The 20,269-nt window shown below is 43.0% G+C and overlaps 2 protein-coding genes across 9 annotated transcripts in view; both read right to left on the bottom strand.

Moving 5' to 3' along the window:
• Positions 1 to 765: 765 nt before the first annotated feature.
• Positions 766 to 6,975, bottom strand: TSSC4 (tumor suppressing subtransferable candidate 4). 8 transcript variants are annotated; one of them, XM_083588695.1, is made up of 4 exons: positions 6,765 to 6,975; positions 4,605 to 4,715; positions 4,027 to 4,097; positions 766 to 2,805 (listed from the first exon to the last, which is right to left on the bottom strand). In XM_083588695.1, the coding sequence occupies exon 4, from the start codon at positions 2,717 to 2,719 to the stop codon at positions 1,688 to 1,690; it is 1,032 nt and encodes a 343-aa protein (XP_083444821.1). In that variant the 5' UTR covers positions 2,720 to 2,805; positions 4,027 to 4,097; positions 4,605 to 4,715; positions 6,765 to 6,975; the 3' UTR covers positions 766 to 1,687. The 8 variants fall into 8 exon arrangements, with proteins under 8 accessions (XP_083444821.1, XP_083444825.1, XP_083444824.1 ...); XM_083588699.1 differs by having other exon boundaries at positions 6,830 to 6,929; XM_083588698.1 differs by having other exon boundaries at positions 6,814 to 6,916.
• A 5,097-nt stretch (positions 6,976 to 12,072) lies between these two features.
• Positions 12,073 to 20,269, bottom strand: part of CD81 (CD81 molecule) — a 55,520-nt gene continuing 47,323 nt past the window's right edge. The window contains exons 5-8 of the mRNA XM_083588902.1: positions 19,818 to 19,928; positions 19,066 to 19,158; positions 17,560 to 17,649; positions 12,073 to 16,612 (exon numbers count right to left, since the gene is read on the bottom strand). Of these exons, the coding sequence (XP_083445028.1) occupies positions 16,550 to 16,612; positions 17,560 to 17,649; positions 19,066 to 19,158; positions 19,818 to 19,928 (357 nt within the window). The 3' untranslated portion in view covers positions 12,073 to 16,549. The remainder of the gene's footprint in view (positions 16,613 to 17,559; positions 17,650 to 19,065; positions 19,159 to 19,817; positions 19,929 to 20,269) is intronic.

Below are 20,269 nucleotides of genomic sequence, written 5' to 3'. Positions count from 1 at the left end.
CATAACCCTGGGAAGTAGGTTAGGCTGCATGCTTGGTTAAAGGTCACCCAATAGGACTGTTTGGGTTTGGTGCGCATTTGAACCCAGCTCTCCCAACATTCTAAGCCCCATTCCAGACACTGGCTCTCTGAGTGGCTGGAGTTCAGGTGCAAACCATTACCGTATTTTTCGCTCTGTAACACACACCCGACCATAACACGCACGTAGTTTTTAGAGCAGGAAAATCCGTAGGCATGCCGCCCGTAAGCATTCCCTCCATAACACGCACAGACATTTCCCCTTACTTTCTAGGAGGAAAAAAGTGAGTGTTATGGTGCAAAAAATACGGTATATATGTGATTTTTAAAAACAAACATATTTTCATTAAGTGATTGCGTGATGGCCTTAATGTGGTTTTGTGCAATTTAAATGGCTACCTTTCTCCTCCTTATCAGATACTCCTGTGTCTGAACCAGCAGTCAAGAGTGAGGGAAATTTGTCAGGGGCCCAAAACAATGAGAGATAGGAAAAGCTATTTTTCTGTCACAGCATCCCAAGGTGAGCCTAACCAATTTGATTCCACTACAACCACCAAAGAACAGATTAATAACTGCTGCTACAGCTCGTAATAGGTTGAAGCAGCTTGTGGATGAATGGACAGAGATAACAGGGTGGAAGAGAGCTGTTGCTGGAGGGAGAAGGTAGGGTTAGGTGGGGAAAATATACCTGTCAAGTCTTGACAAGCATCACCAGTTGCTAACACACATACCTTTGGACAAAAAAAGCAGCAATTAAAATTTTTATTGACACCAAGGATAATATGAAAAGGATCACATAGTAGGTCTGTTAAAGAGTCCGTTTTAAGTCCTTTAATTCCCAAACAAATCCAGTTAATTTGTTATGAAATCACTTTACTTTAGGGAGCAGCTCTTGGATATGCAGATGGAAGCATGCAAAGGACGGAAGTAGTGGATATTCAGTCCTGAGATCGTTCTTCATATTTCATAATCCAATGAGGTCTTATTCTGGTCGTTGGCTCTGTCTTTTCTAGCTTTTAAAAAATGTGTGCATGTTCCCTGCAAGCTTTGCTTCCATGATCCTAATTTGTTGCTATCAAGCACCATGCTATATAGAAACAAGGGAACATCCATGCTGCATTTTACAGCATGTAGACACTTCCCATTTTCAGTCCTTCTACAGCATATGGCTTGTTACTTACTGTGCTTTTATTTTCATTGGCAGTGTGGAGAGGTATGGGCTTGGACTAAACCTTTGTTTGATCAAGCAAATATATCTGGATGCATCTTGGGCTTCATTCACATGGCATGTTTTGCCAGTACTCAGAGATGGGATATCAGTCAAAAGATTTTACACAAAGTGCTAAGCAAAACAGTAGCTCAACAAAATCTGGAGGAGTATGCAGTTGTAAGATTTGTTCCAAAAGTGAAAAACAACAACAACCAGATGATCCTTTACAGGCAGAGTATTTGTAGACATTTCTGCACCACTGCAAACTAAAATTTTGTCTAGTTTTGATACTACAATACAGAGGGACATCATGGAATTGGTAAATGGAGTGCTAAAATATATCTAAGTCACAGCTCCAAGTATGCTAAACAAAGCAAGCAAATAGCCAAAACTCATGGAAACAATGAAGAAAATAATTTTAGGGAAACACTTCTTTAAAAACACTATAATTTATCCAGCTTTAGGACTCTTCCTCCTCTTCATCATTGCTGGCTTTGGGTCGGAAATGCTTCCTATTCCTTTTCTTGCTACCATGGAATCCCATGGTCCCCACCACTGTCTCTTCATCTGCCTGAGAAGAATCTACACCAGATCCTCTTTGAACACTTAACTCCTCCAGTTTTGGTTGTTTCCAATCCTCTGCTTCCTTTATATCTAAAGGGTCTAGTACACCCTCCTCCTTGTTCTGGGTCTTAGGCTTCTTTGGAGGGTTCTCTTTGGGTTCTTTGTTTGCATCACTAAGCTTGTCTTCTTCATCCTCCTTGGCGGCAGCTCTTTTCCTATCTGAGCCTACTTTTGTGGGTTTGGTAAAGACAATCCTTCCAGCACCAGAACTGGAGGGATCCTGATTGAAGGATGGGGTGTAGCTTTCAGGAGAGGCTGACCTCTGTTCCCCTCTAGTCTTCATGCCCTCCAGGAACTCCATGGCAATTGATCTGTTGGTCTTATCACTGGACTCTGAAACATCATCCAAGCTGTACTTGGTCCAGCGTTCTGGGTGCGCAACATAATCAGGAACTGCTGGAGAACTTTTAGGAGCTGACGGTGGCTTGCTTTGTCTTCCAATGCTTTCTGCAGCAACCTTGCTTGAAATGTTGGGTGGAGGCAGAGGCCGCTTAAATCTTCCATCAATCACATTATCTTCAGCCATTGAGGGCACTGCTCGTTTGGCTGCCCCTTCCAGACAGTCAAAAATGCTCTGGCTGCGCTGGGAAAAGCTTGAACTCATGCCTTTCAGGTGAAATGGCTGCACAGGTGATTTTTGGTTGCTGTGTAAAGGGTCACCGCTTTCATCTGATCTACAACCCACATCATCAGAAGGAAGGGATTCCTCAGGAGATACAGTATCAACTTCAGCATCGCCAGGAAACCCAAAGTCATCTGAATCTGAATCACTCAGAGAAATTGTGTCTGAAGGAAGGACACCCTCGTAATCGGCGGCCCCGCCAGCCACTATACCCATGAAGGGTTCACCTGCACCTTCATCACCCATATTTGGGCAGTTGCTTGCTTATACTAATTTGGCTTAGACCTTGCTGCAGCCAATTAAGTTTTCCAGCTGCCCGGGGAGTTTAAAGCCTGGAACAAAAACGAAACAAAAAGAAAAAAACCCCAGTGAAGTTCAACTGTGAAAAGGAAACCATACCATGACACCTGCCCTTCATGTACTTCAAGAACTCTAAAAACAAAAATCCAATACAAAGGAAGGGGTGGAGGGAGAAAAGGATTAGCAGGAGAAGCCCATCTCAGCTACTGTCTCAGATAAAACAGTTCTGGAGTTGCTTTTGGTTTTTTATAAACCAGCCACACTGTAATGTGTTAAGCACTGCCAATTAGTAAATTCTCTAAAATAAATCTTGTAGTTCTGTAGTCCTGAATAGGTCAAAACACTTTTACGTTTATGGGATGCTACACAGACAAACAATCATTTGTCATTCATTCATTGTTTAACTAAATCTACCAGCGTATCCTCATCCACATAGCACTGGTAATAATATACTTTCAGAAATTGCCAGCTGAGCAATTTTCCATGTAGTAGGCCAGAACATAGATTTACAGAATATAACACTAGTTTTAACTGATAATTTTGCAAAAATTAGATGATCCATCAGTAGCTTCCTGCCAAAAGTGTCTTCTGGCACTAAAGATCAGCTGTCTTAAATAAGGCAAGGAAGAAACACTTGCATAAGACAGAGAAATGTGATCTCTTCTAGGCTAATACTTACAAATTAACAAAATCTGTGACATACAATTTTGAGTCTGGTAGTACTAAATTTTCGCTGTCCCTGAATAGTTGCGCAAGATTTTGCTTCTCATTTGAAAAAGAAAACCTTATTTAGCACGACAGTGGCATTTTCTCCTTTTGTAAAAAGTGAATTCCTTCTACTGGGTTTGTAACTCAGTAGTTTCTTTTTATTACTATCTGCATTGATGTGGTACTGTCAGACTTCTATCCAACTCTGGAATATAGCAAGAACAATATTTTGTTCTTATATGTTCCTAAAATGCCTTACAAAAATGACAAAGGGACTAGATGCTCCAGATTCATGGAATTTTCTATGGTACCTTTGTGTGCATGTCAAACACCAGAGTTTTATCATATATTTATCATGCTCTATCTCTCGAGTCTGACATCCCCACCCCCATCAACCCATTCATGTGCTAGGCTCATTCAGTGGCCCTTAATAGCATTTTCCTTAGTCTCCAGTGACCAATTCCCTAAAAGGGAAGAATTGTACAGGAAGAAAGCTCTTTTATGGTGACGGTAAACAGGCATGGATAAATCTACTAGCCACTCACCATCTGGAGTCTGAAACAGTATTCCATCCTCTGGGTCAGTTAAAGCCACCAAGGTTCTCAGATGTTGTACCCTGGCAGTAAGAGGTTGGACATATCATCAGCGCAAATAAATAAAGTGGAGCTGAAATTTCATAGTACATTAATAGTACTTGCTGTTTGGGTAGGTGTGGCCTCTAGCCTTGTACTAACAATAATATCTGCAATTAATCCTCTCTTAAGGCTGGAAAGCAGAATCTTTGCATATTTTATATGGTCATCAAGGCAGCTATTCAGGTAGTGGACTTCAATGTGCAACTTACATAGATGTGTAAGATGTGCAAGAACATTTAAATTGTCACATCAACTAAAATAAGCTACCCTGTTATCCAAAAGTCATTTGTGGTGTATCGGAAGAACAGAACCAAATCTAACTTACATTAATTTAACAGCCAATGGGCCAAATTTAAATGTCCCAAAACATATCTACATTATGTGGATTCTGGTTGGTTTCTTTTGCCCCCTAAAGGGAGTTTTTGGCTGTTTCTTACTAGCAGTAAATAGAAAAATGAAAAAATAATTTCCAGAAAGAAAAGACTCACAGGTTCTTTGCAATGATCTGATTAGGATGCAATTCAAACAGGATGGCTTCTCTCAGAATAGACAAGTCCCCTTCAGAATCTTCCATACTATCTTGATCCCTGTTATTTGAACTGTGGGAAAGCCAAAATAAATAAATAAACCGCTCCCCTGCACTCTAGCCTACAGAGAGTTATATGATAGAGGAAAAAGCTTCAGAAAATAAAGTCAAGAAAGTAACTTGTTACAAAGAAGGCAATTCCCGCCTCCCCAAGTCTCTCATCTCTAATCAACATGAGCTACGGAGAAATTGCTTTTTCTCAATCCAAACATATCAATCAGCCTGGCCTGAGCATTAGCAAACGACTTATAAATTTCAAGGGATGCAAAACAAGAGTTAAGAGCAAGTTAAAACTATATTAACTGACAGTTATTGTGAACAGGGCCAAAGATGTTATAAGGCTGTTATGAGAAATCTGTAAGTGCTTTGAACACTCCAAAGTGCAATATAAATGCAAAATATCAGGGCTATTGATGTTTTCAGGTGCTTTCATCTAGAGTTGCTATCTCTCGCCCCAATACTTGGGTAAGAGAGGATATAGAACCAAGGCAAGCGCAGACTCATGTGTGCAGCAGCTCAGTCTTAGGGTGAGGGTAGAAATCCAGGGGAGGCTAAACTGAAAGAAATCTCTCCCACTTAGTGACCCAGTGAAATTGATGGGTCGTAGATTCAAAGAAGGCCAAATAGAGAAATGCACATCTTTATACAGAGCATAGTTAACTTACGAAATTTGCTGCCATAAAAAACAGAAAAAGGAAGTTGTCTTATACCGAGTCCATTGGTCCATATAAGCTCAGTACTGTCTACACTGACTGGCAGTGACTGTTTAGGATTTCAGACAGGGTTCTCTCCCCGCACTACCAGGAGATGCCAAGTGTTGAAACTGGGCCCTTCTTCATGCAAAAGCAGGTGCTATTCCACTGAACCAAAGCTCTGTATAGCAATCATCACTGATTTATATCTTGGGTCTTCAAGCAGGGGCAGTCAGAACCCATGTCGAAGCCTCATCTAAGGTGGCTCACAATAGAATTATTACCACCACCCACATGTTTAAAAAGAGAATAGACCTGAGTCTCCGAATTCATTATTTGGCAAGTATGACTTAAAATTATTGAATTTAGCTGGGATGGCAAAATGGACATGTTTAATCAGAGAAAAGTCACTCTTAACATTTACTAAAGATTGGAAACCTCTTACAAACTTTTCACATGAAAAAGAAAAAGAAATATTGACATTCGGGTTTGAAGGCTGAAGATAATGTTGATTTAAAGAAAATAGTCCTGCTGGATGTTATATTGGGGTGGATGAGTGGGATGATGTTTATACAGGGTGAGTTTTTTAAAAGAGGCCCTGTGGAACATGTGTACTCTGTATCCACGGGGCTTCTTTTAAAGGACTCACCCTGTATATGGCTGAAAGATGAAGAATCAGGAGTTCTTTAGTTTAACTTTTAAAAAATCTTAGAATCCTTCTTCCATCTCTCTACTTCTTTCTTTCTCTCTCTTCCTTTTCCTCTGGATCTGTGATTTTATCTAGATTAACGTTGTAGTTTGGATTTAAAAAAGATATAATAATGTTTGCACCTCTCTTTTTAAATTCTAATAAACATTTATCCAAAGAAAGAAAAGGCCGAAGACTGCTAGTTACTGGTTTTCGGCGCAGAGCAAAGCAGTTCATCGAGGAAAATGACAATTAACCATCAACGGTCCTATTCTCCAGAGGCCTCGTACCTCTGACGACCAGGTTGGTTGGGTGGTGTGTAATGGTCACAGACGAGGGACCTGGGTTCGAATCCCCCCACTCGGTCACGGGGCTCCCCGGGTGACCTTGGGCCGCCCACTTCCTCTGCGGCCTAACCCACAGGGTTGTTGTGGGGGGTGAAATGAAAAGGCGCGTGTGGGGAAGGGTATAAATGCAACCAGGGAACAGATACAGGCCCATTAGCGAGTGGGGCTCCCCGTGGTCAGTTTGGGAAACAATATGATGGGTCTTCGGGGCCGTTAGACACCCCCACGCCAGTCCTCTCCCTCCCGCGTGGAATGAGCAGCACCTGCGATGGGGAAAGAAACAGCAGCGCGTCTCTCCCGCCCTCAAAACTCCTCCCCGCCACCGACCTTCCTACCTCCGTCCCGCCAAACGCATCAACTTCTTCCCCCGCGAGCAGAGCCCACCTCCGTTTCTCCTCACCCGCGGCGCCGCTGTGCCTAATTCCAGCCACGGCCTGCCGTATTCCGCGCCGTCCTCCCTGCGCACGCCGGGACATGGAGTCTTTATCGCCTGGCGGGTCGCTGTAGAACCCTACGCTAGCTACCCGTCGGATGAACTACATATCCCAGAAGGCATCTCGCCTAAAACGCGGCCCAGTGACTAGCCTCGTCCTCCTCGTAGCCTCCCTTCCCGATGCATTCTGGGAACTGTAGTGCTTTCTTCATTATTATTATCGTCGTCGACTGGCGGCGGCGGGGAGAGGGGTATTTCTGGCGTGAAGTGGGCGCCTCCATGGTCCGTAGAGTTAGGAAAACATTAGAAGAGTTCTAAGGCTGCGGTCGTAATCCCGCTTGCTTCTGAGTTGGCGTCTCTGATAGTTGCACGCCTGCAAGTTGAGCGGAGGGGGCGGGCACTTTTTGAGGAGGTGGGGGCTGGACGACTGAGCTGGACGTACCTCTCATTGCTACCTTAGGGATATATTTGTTATCATTTGCAATTAGAAATCCAGGACTCAACGCGAGCAATTTTGCAATATCTGCCTGCGCATCCCACGTCGCTACTCTCGTGCCTGCTTACATCTCAATCACGTTTTCTTTGTTTGCTTATGCACACGATTTGCACACCTGCCCAATAGTTAACAATACGACTTAAAAGCCGTTAAGATTTCTTTCCGGGCAGGTAACGATTGCCGAGGTGTGTATACCTGATTTTCATGGGCGTAGCCGGGATTTTTGTTACGGGGGCAAGCCTTTTTTGGGGGGGGCGCAGAACCTTAGTTACCTATGCATTTTTATTGATTTTTATTGATTTGGGGAGGGGAGCCCCCCATTGGCTACGCCCATGCAGGTATTCGACACTCCTCCCTCACACTTCCACGGGTGCATAAATCTTTGCAGAAGGCTGTACTGTATCGGCAAAGCTGTGTAGCATGGAAATGATTTCACAGGGAACTTGTGCCATGTATATGCTGAGCCCTTGAAGGCAATTACCTAATAAATTAAGTGTACTAATTACTATAATTAAACTAGATATAGAAAGCAGCTCACAGAGATGGGAAAGACTTTGATCGCATAACCTGACCTGTGCACCTGCTTAATTAGCTGCTTTTATCTTTATACAAGACTTGGATTGGATAGCCTTTCAAATAGATGACATCTTCAAACAGAGGCCTGCCCTCTGATGGCCCTCCCAATAGAAGATTGTCTTCTGTAAAGTAAAGCACATGGCCACCATATTCCCTATGTTCTGATGCAAATATTCAAGTGTTAAAAATGGGAGGGTTTGTACTCTGCACTGTTTTAAACAGGGGAAGGGGAATCACACCAACATCATGCATTTAGGGCACATTTAACACATCCTGCCAACTGTAGTTTTCCCCTCACAGAGCTACAGTTGCCAGCACCTCAACAAACTACAGCTCCCAGGATTATTATTTTTTTGCGGGGGGGGGGGTTCCAGAATTCTTTGGAATGTGCTTTAAATGTATGGTGTGGACTTAGCAAATGCACACATTTGTCCTGGACGTGTTTTAGATCAGGGGTCAGCAACTGTTTTCAGCTATGGGCCGGTCCACCGTCCCTCAAACCATGTGGTGGGCTGGACTATATATATTTTTTTGGGGGGTGAACAAATTCCTATGCCCCACAAATAACCCAGAGATGCATTTTAAATAAAAGCACACATTCTACTCATGTGAAAACAAGCTGATTCCCAGACTGTCTGTGGGCCGGATTGAGAAGGCGATTGGACCGCATCCAGCCTACGGGCCTTAGGTTGCCTACCCCTGTTTTAGATGGTTGTAGAAGATCAAAGGAAACCAACAAGGCCCCTGTAAGATTACATGTCTTCAAGTTTAAGTTATAATTGTGGTCCCAAGGACAGTCTTGAAAAAACAGAGAAGCCATCTGTAATACAAACTGCTGCCTTTCATTTGTAACATCAGTTTCAATTTATGGACGATTGCTAATTACAGTAATTTATGTAGAGTGAGCCATTTTTGTCCCAGACACAGCCAGCAGTAACAACAGACATGATGAGAATTAAAATTTTCTCATCTTCCTTTAAAAGGGAGGGTTGGTTGTTGTTTTTAAAGCAGTACAGTAGGATTTGCCCAGACAAAGGTCCATTTAATACTTCCATGCACAACATACTGAAAATCAAGAGTATGTATGGTGATATAACAGATGTTCATAGAGCAGCAGTTTGGGGACATAAGGTGCAGTTTCGTGAATAAAACACTTTTGAGCTTGGTGGATGTGAATCATTTCTCCCATTGTTTCAAGATATAGTGTCCCCCCTGCATACAGAAGCAATGAAGAAAGACACAAACTCCTAACATGCATCTGTCTAGACTGGGAAAAGCACAGTCTTATTTCACCCCAACAAATTATGGCCATGGGACAAGAAGAAAAGTGCTGGTGGGAGATGGCACTAGGTTTCAGCAAAGGTGCACAGGTCTTGGTTATGGCATCACAATGCTATGGAGACCCTTTAGGATGGGGCACATGTGCCCCCCCCCAGACCTTTCTTTCCTGGCCCCCAGGATTCCCTCCAGGCCATGCCCTTCCCCATGTCTGCCCTCCTCAAGTGCTTTTGTGTGGTTGGAATATGATGTCTCCCACTTGCCTGGATGGAGAGGTGGAGGTTGGGGTTCGGTAGGAGTTTTGCATGCCATTAACTGAGTTTTGCATGCCATTAACCTTAAACGCACCCACCCACAGAGGAACAGAAAGTCTGGCAGTGATGATAATGACATCCTTCTACAGGATGTAGAACAGACTAATCTGTTAAAGGCAGAGAAATGCACTTCAATGGCAGGTGCTGAGACCTGCAGGCAAGAAGGGCAGTGTGAAAGGCTTAGCGTCTTGTTCTTCTTCACATTTTGCATTTACTCCCTCTTTGCCAATGCTCCTTCCTTATCAGGGCCTGAGGAACTAGTCAAAACACCCTGCCCTGAGAGATTTGAGGCGATAGCAACGGATTTCGAGATCTGCAGTGTGTGTTTTTGGTGACTTTGCTGATAAGATGAGCAAAATTTCTAGTTTTCTGCAGCTTTTTGGTATCAGTTCATTACTCCCCAAAAAGAGCAAGTTGGAGATGTTCGGAGATGAGCAGATGGTTAATCTATTTCCTCCAAACAGTGTGTTGAAGCGGCTGAGGCAAAGCAAAATGCAACACACTGAATGCTGCTGAGGAAGAATGGTCAAAACAAGAGGAACTATATCCTTTGGGACCAATCACCCTTATTTTTTTTGCCAGACAACAAAATCCCCAGATGTGTTAGCCCAAAGCCCTCCCAGCCAAGATGGGCTGACTTAACCATTAGCATTCTGCAGCATATGGCCAGAGCCAAATGCAGCCCTCTGCTCTAGTTTGAGTAGCTGGATGAGGGGGTGGGGGAAATGAGTCTGCCTCTTCTCGGACAATTTCCTGTAACTTAGGACATGGAATATTTTTCTTTATTGGGACACAGGAGCGCAGTATTCAAGTTCCCAGGTGCAGAAAAGTAGCTCGGCCGAGCAGCACGAAGCACAGAATAATATACCACAGAGGCCTGGAGGGCAAAATAGGATGGGAACAGCAGTATTTTTTATCAGTACACATGGATTCATTAGACTGAGTCCACTTTTAGGTTTGCATTTGTGCCAGATAAGAAAGTATGGCTTACACAGATTTGCGATGGAGATTCCTGGAATGGGCCACCTATGTGATTTGTAATGGCTTTGCTTTTCACCCATTAATTCCATCCATTTGAACCAGTGTTACAAGGCATACATCTGTACCTGTGTGTTGCTGCTATACACCGGCCTTCAGCGCGCGACCCCTGTTCAAACCAACCCCGATTGTTAATGGAACTCTGTGCTGCAAACCAATGGTTTCAAGAGGAAAAGGCTAGTGTAGAAGTGCCCTTAGGCTTGTCACAGGCTGCCGCTGTGCATATTTTCTCAGAAGTCTAATGGGGCTTACACCCAACTAAATTTGCACAGGAGTTTGCAACATTTTTTCAGAGAATTCAGATGATGGTTATCCTAAACCAAGGCTCCCCCTTACTGTTAATGTTCCACTCTTTTCTTTTCTCAAGTGCTGATTCATGACCTAACTTACACACACACACACACACACACACACACACACACATGCACACAAAATTTCAATGGTAGCCCACTCCTTTCTGATATGAATTGAAAAAAGCACTGTATGATGTCTCATCTGCTGTAGAGATGTCAAAAACCATATGACTGGTTACAGTGTGTGACACCACTTTTAAGTTTCACCTGTCTGCCCCCTGCATACCCAAGCCACAAAGCTTTATTCTTCTGAATTTCACTTCGTAGCACACTGACAGCTTTTCTTTTGAACTATTACTTAGGAATCTAGAACCAGCATCTTTGTGTGCAACACATGTGCACATACATAGCCTGTGAACCACCCACACAAATTCCCTGCCTTTCTGTGAAGCAGATACAAAAGCAGTGAGCAGAGCCTTTTCTAAAAAGCTTAAAATCTCTGATCAGTTTGCATGGCAGGAAGGGGTGTGTGTCTGAATTTGTTCTCCCCAAACAGCCAATATCTTGCCAGTCTTTTTGAAAGGACTCTACATATCCAGCACTGACCGCTGAGTAAAGGTGAGAGTCAAGGAGAATATGTTTGAATACTTGAAATGCATCTTTTGTTTTTTAAGTGTGTACTAGGCAATAATACTATCTATAAATTTAAATAAATAAATAGCAGAACCAGTGTTAGATTTTTTTTTTGAGGGACTAGCTTTGCAAAGTGCTGGAAGAAGATTACTCAAGCTGGCCACCAAATGAGCATTCACCACCCACGAGTGTAGCTACTAACAACTATTCTGTTGCACCCCAATCTTTAACACTTGCTCCCTTTTATGCAAAGTCCATAATTTTTACTCTTACGAGAAGAGAAGTCCGCTTGAATGACATATAAATCTACTGAGCTTTCTGATAGAAGAGATAAGACAAGTCACCTTGCGCAATGGCAGGATGAAGCACACCAGCTTTTTAAACAGCAACAGCGTCTCCTATATATATTTTTGGGTACAGGAAGTGACTATTGCTTTTAAACAGGAAAAGAAAAGAAAAAACCCATGAAAGGAAGTACTAAGGAAACAGCATTCACCCAAGCTGGATGCTATCCACGAATCTAGAGTTAGCACAATCGTTCCATGGTGTTAGGGAAGGAATAAATCTGACAGTACACCGCTAACGTTTCTGCTGTTTAATTGTTTTCATATATCATTTTTTTAAAAAGTTATTTCGACAGATTATTTTAACATTCAGATAAACAAGCAAGACAACAGCAAGTGGACATGATTTCTGGGCAGAAGCACAGCCAAGGGGTTGAGCTGGGGAGGGGCTGTCATTCTCCCCCATGTATCCCTTGTTCCACATTTCTAGAGGCAACTAAGTGCAAAGGCCAGGCTGTTTGTTGTAACCAACAAGAGGCAAAGCTTGCATGCATTCTCTTGTTCTTGGGTTTGTTGCAACCTGTAGTAGGGCTGGACAATGGCAGCAAGCCCTTTGGACTGACCACTGCCTGTTCTGTTGGCCTAAACAGTTAACAGATAGTTTTGGGATAGTTCATGCTGCATATCAGAAGCTGCTTTTATCCCCCTCAATTAAGCCCCATTTTTGGAACTGCGAGTTTCCTCATGGCTTTCTTCTAAACAGAGTAAGATTCAACTGGCCAATAAGCCCTGCAGTTGGTAAGGGTGAGGTCACTCTTCCCTTGGCTTCTTCGCCGGCCCCCATTTGTTCCCCATTCCCATGGCTGGTTTTGCCAATGCTATGGAGACAAGATGGGCGAAACATTCAGATGTCACAATTTACTTACTGGCTGTAAGGAACATAGGGCTTCATCACACAGTATACACCAGGAGAAAATGTTTATTAAAAAATTTCAAAAGTGACAAAGAAGGCAGAGAGAAAAAAAATAGTAGTTAACACACATATAGCTTGTGGCATGCTCCACAGTATAAAAAAAGAAACCCAAGCATTCAGCACAATGTGGCCAGCAGTTCTGTTTGGCCTTTCCCTATGGTCTCCATCGTGGCTCTGTTTAATTCAGACAAATCCAGCAAAGAGAAAGGGGGAATGTTATCCTCCTCTTTTGGCTTAGAAGAGAGAGTTATTTGCCATACGATCTTCCAAGAAACAGCAACCATCAAAAATTAATGTTTTGGACACATCCATACTCCCAAACCTAACCCTGTCAATTGATGTTCTCTGAGGAACTACAACCAATCAAGAGGCTTCTCAGATCCAGCCACAAAAATCGTTGGGAGAACAACTCTTCACATAGCACTGTGCGAATACGTTGTCAGATGTAACAGTACAATGCTTTGCACAGGAGCACCTGCGTGTCAGCTCTCTTCCACCTCACATTAGGAATGGGCTTCTCTTGCCTGGGTCTCCACCTTTTAAATACTAGAGCCATATTGGAGGCGAGATTCTCCACACCACCAGTCTCTACTTAAAGCAAACCCCAATCAACGGCACAGGGGTTATTTTAAGCCTACCTTGGAATGCTGAAGCTACCCTCGTCCCTCTCTTGCTAGTCCCTCAGTGCATTGCAGACAGGAAAAGGGAAACAAGAACATATCCTGCTTTGCCTGGCACTGAAAAGTGGCCATACGTCTATCGTTTTGCAGAAACAGCAAATTATGTGATACAAACTTATTGAGGACTGTACCATTTCAGACAGCACTCTGCCGTAGAAAGAAATAAGCTCTACATACAGAACTACCGCCATGCTGGGGAGAAGCCTAATATAGAACCCTCTTCCCAACATCAGGCTTTTTGTATGCAAAGAAACAATTTTCATTATTTTTTTAAAATTTGGGAGAACACTCTGTTGTAAGATCCCCTACCTGTGGTCTGTAGAAGTACAATCCAGAAACAGTTGTAAAACACAATCTTCAGACTATGGTACATTGTCCACTGCCTCCCCTTTTTTTTGGCTTTCAGGTGTTTATGGGATTCCAGATGTGTACTTATCCTTGTAAAGCACTTCCGTCCTTTCTACCACTCCACTTAAGATCACACCCTCCTGAAGCTGCTTTATATTACAGTGTCAAAGCATTGCTGAATGCACTTGCACGTAACTTGTAGTTTGTGCCTTACCCACAAAGCATGCTCCAGAAAACTTATTCATCCCTCTTGTCCTGCTGTTGCACTTCAATGGCAGCATGATCCTCAATAATCTCCTGCCCCCACCTTCCACAGACACGGTATTGCAACATGACCTGTGCCTGAAGCAAACATCCCCCCCCCCCATGGACTTGATCCATGCTCAGTTCTTGGAGGACAGGTCAGCGAATCTTCCAACACAGAGTTATGGCTGCTCGCACATTGTAAACTGAATGCTGAACAGTATCAAACTTATGGTATAGAAAAAGCAAACTGCTTAGAGGTGTATTTATATACATTTCTCAAGGACACTCAATGAAAGGCAGTGAGTTACAAACATCCATTCTGTACGCTGGTAACCCCAATGCGCGCATATATATTATATGTAAATAAATGTACATGCACAATTGATACCTAGAAGTTGCAGACAGAGCCTATTATACTGGAACACGTGACCCCAAAACCTGTGAAGGATGGGTGGGATGGGTGGTAAGGTTCAATTTCTGTTTCCAGTGCATGCAAAGTTTGACATTCAGGGCAGTGTTGCTTTAAGGCTATTTCTAAGGCTAAAAGATCTCAATCAGTCCCCTCAACTGCATCTTTCAAGACTCTGAGGCACTGCTTCCTTAGGGTGCCATAGGGGGAAAAGGGTGGCGGCTGGGCGAGAACCTTGACCAAACATTCCCTTTCATCCTGCTTTCTGACCTGCCTTGCTTAACGCAAGGCTGGATTTGCACTGAACCTCTGGGTTGCTCAAATTGCTGAATTCAGAAAAAGGATCTGCACCTAGCGCTGAGTGGACCATTCAAGCCCAGCAGTGCTTCTAGCTGTGCACTAAAAGCATTCCAACTAGTGTTGGAAGATTATATCTGCAGCATTGTGTGTGCGCCTCTCTCTCTTTCGTTCATGCTGTCCCCTGCTGTTCTAAAGGGCATCCTGGCATTCGCTGCAAGTTGGGAAGATCAGCAGGGGGAAACCGGGATTAAATTACTCCTTCAAGAACAAACAGAACAGAAGTCAAACTATTAAGTGGGGTGATAGCACAGGGCTTGTTTGGGACTGTTTTCTATAACACAGGATTAACTAACTACCGAAATAACAAATAAGCCCTGTGAACATGGCCACTCTGTCGTAAGGAAGAGGCCGGTGGGACTTCTTGCCTCAACTGTAACAAATTTCAAGTTGCAACTTGAAAAAAAAAGTATTTTTTTGCGGGGGGGGGGAGAGGGGAGGGAAGAGAAGGGAAGGCAAGGGGGTGCCTAAACTCAGATATCTGAGTTGTCCACTGAAAAGAAACACACGTGGCTTCATGTTTGCAGCTCAGGTGTTGTCAGAAAGGGTGAAGTCCTGGAAACCAGCTTTGCTTGAAAAGTATTTAGGCCCCATCACTCAGGTTTTACTTCTGGTGTTTGAAGAGGAAAATATATTGCAATTTCTCCTCACAGGGTCACACACACCTTGTTGGTTATCCAGCTCTATTACCAAGTTTTAAAAAGGCACAAGAATAGGTGCCTTCTTAAAACAAAAAAAACCCTATATATTTAAATGAACAGGTTTCTAGCCATTGTTTAAGAGATCACCTTCCACAGATACTTTTTGGCATCATTAGAAAACTGCACATTTATGAAATAAGAGACCTCATTCAACATTTGCATTCAGAATTAACCATGTAAGCACATGTGCAAGTTCAGTTTTTGCAGTGAGATATAGAAAGCTTTAACATTCCATTACCAGACCTATTCAATTCTCTCTTTCATCTAAAATCCACCTAATATATTTTTTTGGGGGGGGGGTTAAAAAAATGCTCCCGATTCTAAATTTTATCAGGACTTTTGGAGATTTGGCCTTCAATCATAGCCACTTTGTGAACTCTGGGAGACACAACGGACTTTTGACTTACGACAATTTATGAAAAAAGGGTCTTTCCACTCTTCAGTGAAAAGGTGGCAGTCTGAAATACAGACACACTCTCCTGTCTAATAACAAAATGGCAGGACTGAGTGCATCTTCATGCCAAGGGACTCTTGCATCCCTACACACTCAAGAGATTTAGATAATGTGTCCAAGATTACTTATGAACTAAGATAAGAGATTGTTAAGGGGGACATGCTGGGATTAGGTGTCAACAACGGTTTCAGTATATATTTTTTTAAATCACTTTTAGAGAATAAGGATGCACCAAGGGGTGGCACCTGTGCATGATACCCTCTTTTTCCATGTTGGTAGCACAAGAAGAATGGCGAGGAAAGAAGAATGGCGAGGAAAGAGAAGAAAAAGAAAGGCTCTCTTTGATAAAGGCCTGGAACCACTGGAATGATTTACCACGCAAACTGATGTGTAACTAACTCCGCCACAAATATACAGAAACTCCCCCTCCCACCACCCTTAAACAAAAAGAAGACTTTCCAAGTAAGAATGATAAGTACTGTACGGTAATATCTGAAATATTTATATACATAATTTTCTTTGTCTTTTGTTGGAAGTATCTCCTGGTCAGACAGCGGCACTTTGGGGTCCCTTCGGCACCATTGCTTCGCCTCTGCCCTCCCGCTTCTCAATAGACCGAGCTGTTTCGGATGCCGCAGCACAACACCATGCTCAGGATCATCTCAAAGATCTGCAGGCCAAGAGAGAACATTAGAGAGAATCCAACTCAAACATAAGCTATGTCCCTAGGCTAAGTTAACCGTAGGCAAGACCTCCACTTCTAGTCAGACTGGCAAGAAGCCGAAGAGAAAACCAGTTCTGCTAATGCAGGCAGAGATGGGTTTTAATTTAAGACGGTTTGCTTTGTTGCTGTTGAAGTTGGAAAAAAAGAGAGAGTTAACCTTAAAACCCAGTCTGCATTTTCGAGGCTTTCAGGAGCAAAGTGTACAAACCGAACTTTTTAGTTCTAGGTGGAATTATGCTGCTCCTCCATATTTCTCTGAGCTTCTGTTTCCCCTCACATGGAATGATAAAAAGTTGGTAAGTTTTTAGCCGGTCTTATTTTTATTCTTGAGTCCCGTCACGGAAAAAGGTGGGCTATATGTAAATATTTTATATGCACTTTAAAATAATAATATAATATCATCATATTATATCGTCATCAGATAATTTTCTTGATAAAATGATTGAAATGTGATTCTAACTGGAAAGGATATTCTGCTGAGCTAAGCTTCCACTGGGCAAAATCGAAACAGCCTTTAAAGAAGAGAGAGAGAAAAATAGGAAGACTTGAATCTTAAAATGATCTATGGGGGGGTAGAGTGATAAGGGGTATTCTCCAGCTCTGATTTAGGGAACAGAGAGGCTTAGAAGCTTCTCTTCCTCCCTTGCTATCCAGAAAAGCATTGCAGGCTAAGGAAGACACAGTCCATTTCTGGGAAAGCTGCATCTTGCTCCTGCTCTGCAAGGAGAGAATGAGGAGCAGCTGTCAATCATTCTAAACTGACAACTGACCTAGAGGTCCATCAACATACTGCCCACAGCTGTTGCATGGATGGCACCTCAAGAGGCCCTCTGGGAGTATCCCATATTCCACAAACCCACAGCCACTGCCACCACAACAACTCCAACACTTACCATGATCACAGCCACCACAATGGCGGCAATGCCAATCAAGTACAGTTTTCCAGAGAACAGCTCATCAATTTTACTGTGACAGCTTAGATTCTGTGGTAAAATGAACAGAATAACATAATGAGTCTTCTGGATGAGGCCAATGGCTCATCTAATCCAGCATCCTCACAATGGTCAACCAGATGCAGTTACAGCACAGATTTGTATAATGACATTATGATATCCACAGTTTTATTCTCAATTCCTTTCTTAACAATCCCTAGCATGGGATTTGCTTTTCCCCCAGCTGCCACACACTGTCAGTCACCGTCAGTTCAGAGCATATACAGTTGTACCTTGCTTGTTGAACACCTTGGTACTCATCCGTTTTGGCTCCTGAATGCTGCAAACCCAGAAGTGAGTGTTCCGGTTTGCGAACTTTTTTGGAAGCCAAACATCTGACGCAGCTTGTGTGGCTTCCGATTGAATGCAGGAAGCTCCTGCAGCCAGCTGGAAGCCGCGCCTTGGTTGCTGAACATTTTCTGAAGTCGAACAGACTTCCAGAACGGATTCCATTCGACAACCAAGGTACAACTGCATGTGAAATTAAGATTTATTTATTTTTGCCCTGATATGCATTACACTTGTTTACAACGAATTGCATTTGCCATTTTGCTGCCCATTTGCTGAGTCTGGCGAGATCTGCTTGGAGCTCTTCGCAATCACTTTTTGGTTTAATGACCCTGAACAATTCAGTATCACCACCAAACTTGGCTACTTCACTGATCACCCCTAATCGTTTATGGACATATTATAAAGCACAGGCCTCAATACCAATAATGGATGGAACAAGTAAACATCCTGTTATGTGAGCATAGTATTTTGCCATTATGTGTGACCATCAGGAAAACTAAACACAGAGCTAAGGCCATTCAATCAATTCATTTATCTCAATCCAAGGTTAGCAGAAGGATGAGTGTGGCCTAAGCATAATATGGCACCTCCTGATGCTCTTTGTACAAAAGCCCAAACTGCTGTCTATAATAATTTAATAGCCTCCCAAAACAGCTTTTGACCTACCTGTTGCAGTCAAAAAACAAAACACAAAAAACCTGCCCTGTAGGCTATAATACTGTAGTAAGCCATTAACTGATGGACATCTGATCAAAACCAACACATATTATTAGGGATGTTCAACCCATTCTATGCACACTTTCAACACATGGGGCCATGCTTCCCAGCTGCACCCCTAACACTGCAAGATATTTAAAACAGTTCAAACTTCCTTTCTACTACAGAAAGCTACCTTACGCGCTTAAACAAACATGACACAGAGTGCCACAGATCCATCTATATACCTTAGGCTTAATGAAAGTCCTGTGCAGAAACAACCCTAAAGCTGTACTTCATATTGCAAGCTCAGCATGGTGCATTATTCCCCTCCCCCACTCCCAATCAACTGAAGTCTTGCCGGAGATGAAAGGCCCATTCATTGAGGACAATGGGTGTATCACACAAACACTTCCTTACCTGCGTAAATGCTGAAGTCACACTTTGACTACAGATATCAGGTTGAAGAATGTTCAATGCACTTTCCACGGCGCCTCCACCACAGCATTTTAGCTGTAAGCAGAGAAATGGATTGGAGTGAGCATTCTAACAGGGAAACTCCGAGAAGGAAGGAAAAGGTCTGAGCTGGAAGTCTGGAAAGAATCTGAAAAATGGGCTGGAAGGTGGCACCTTATACTAGACAACGATCTTCTTTGAACCTTTGCAGGGGTAGCCACCTCTCATTTAAGAGCTATTATTATATAATATGGAGACATGCAGGTGTTGGTTTATCTTTTCTCTTTATAAGCAGACCACACATCATATCACTGGCGCTTTCCAATGAAAAGCACAATGGGATCTGTCATACGAAATTTCAGTTCTTGCCATTCCTGGTCCTCCCCCCTCCCCTATTTGGGGGGAGATGGCAAACCTGAACACATAATGTTCCCATGTCAACCCCTTTTGGTTTTATTTAGCCACTTAAAATGTCTGCTATCTTTCTTGCATCCTGCTCACTGGTCTCAACAATCCCTCTTGGGGACACCCAAAGTGCTTGAATGGCCAAGGGGGAAGAGCCTCTTAAATTCAATGAGGGCTTGCTTTACAGGGACAATAGCAGTGTTCCGAATTATATACTCCCTGGGCACTTCTTTGAACAACAACGATGCCAACTACATGCCTGTGGATGGAAGGTCAAGTTTGATTTCCAACAAATTGTGCATCCAGCTTACTGTTTCGTGGAAGGTTTTCACAACTGCCTTTGCCTTGTTTGCTTTCTCAGCATCACTTGACTTTGCTTGGAGTACCGCTTGGTCGTAGAACTGTGTGATATCTTTGGCAATCTGCAACGGGGACAGGGAGAGGGAAGAAGATACAGCCACAATGAAAAAATGTTATCCAGGTGTTTTCTAAAGTTTCCAGTTGCTTAAGGCAGATAGGTACACTGAAGTTAATGGTGATGGCAGCAGCTCAACCACATGGTTCCACAGGCTAGTGGCAGTGCAAATTACCTCGGCTTCTTCCCAGTAATTCAAACCGTCTCAAAAAAGAAAAAAGGAAAGGAAAGGAAAGGAAAAAGATGACAGACAACCAACAGAGCTCAGGAAAACCTGAAAATAGCTTGTAGATTAACATTGTCATCCAGAACAGAGGCTAAGTTCAGAGCAGGGAGCTGGGCTTGCAG

Source organism: Podarcis filfolensis (assembly GCF_964270895.1).
Source record: "Podarcis filfolensis genome assembly, chromosome: 1".
In the NCBI taxonomy this organism is placed as follows: domain Eukaryota; kingdom Metazoa; phylum Chordata; class Lepidosauria; order Squamata; family Lacertidae; genus Podarcis; species Podarcis filfolensis.
Note: the sequence above shows the minus strand (reverse complement) of the source record. Positions and strands in the feature narration are given on the sequence as shown.

Excerpts from the sequence above, each read along its gene's own strand:
- TSSC4 (XM_083588695.1), bottom strand. The coding sequence starts at position 2,719 with ATGGGTGATGAAGGTGCAGGTGAACCCTTCATGGGTATAGTGGCTGGC.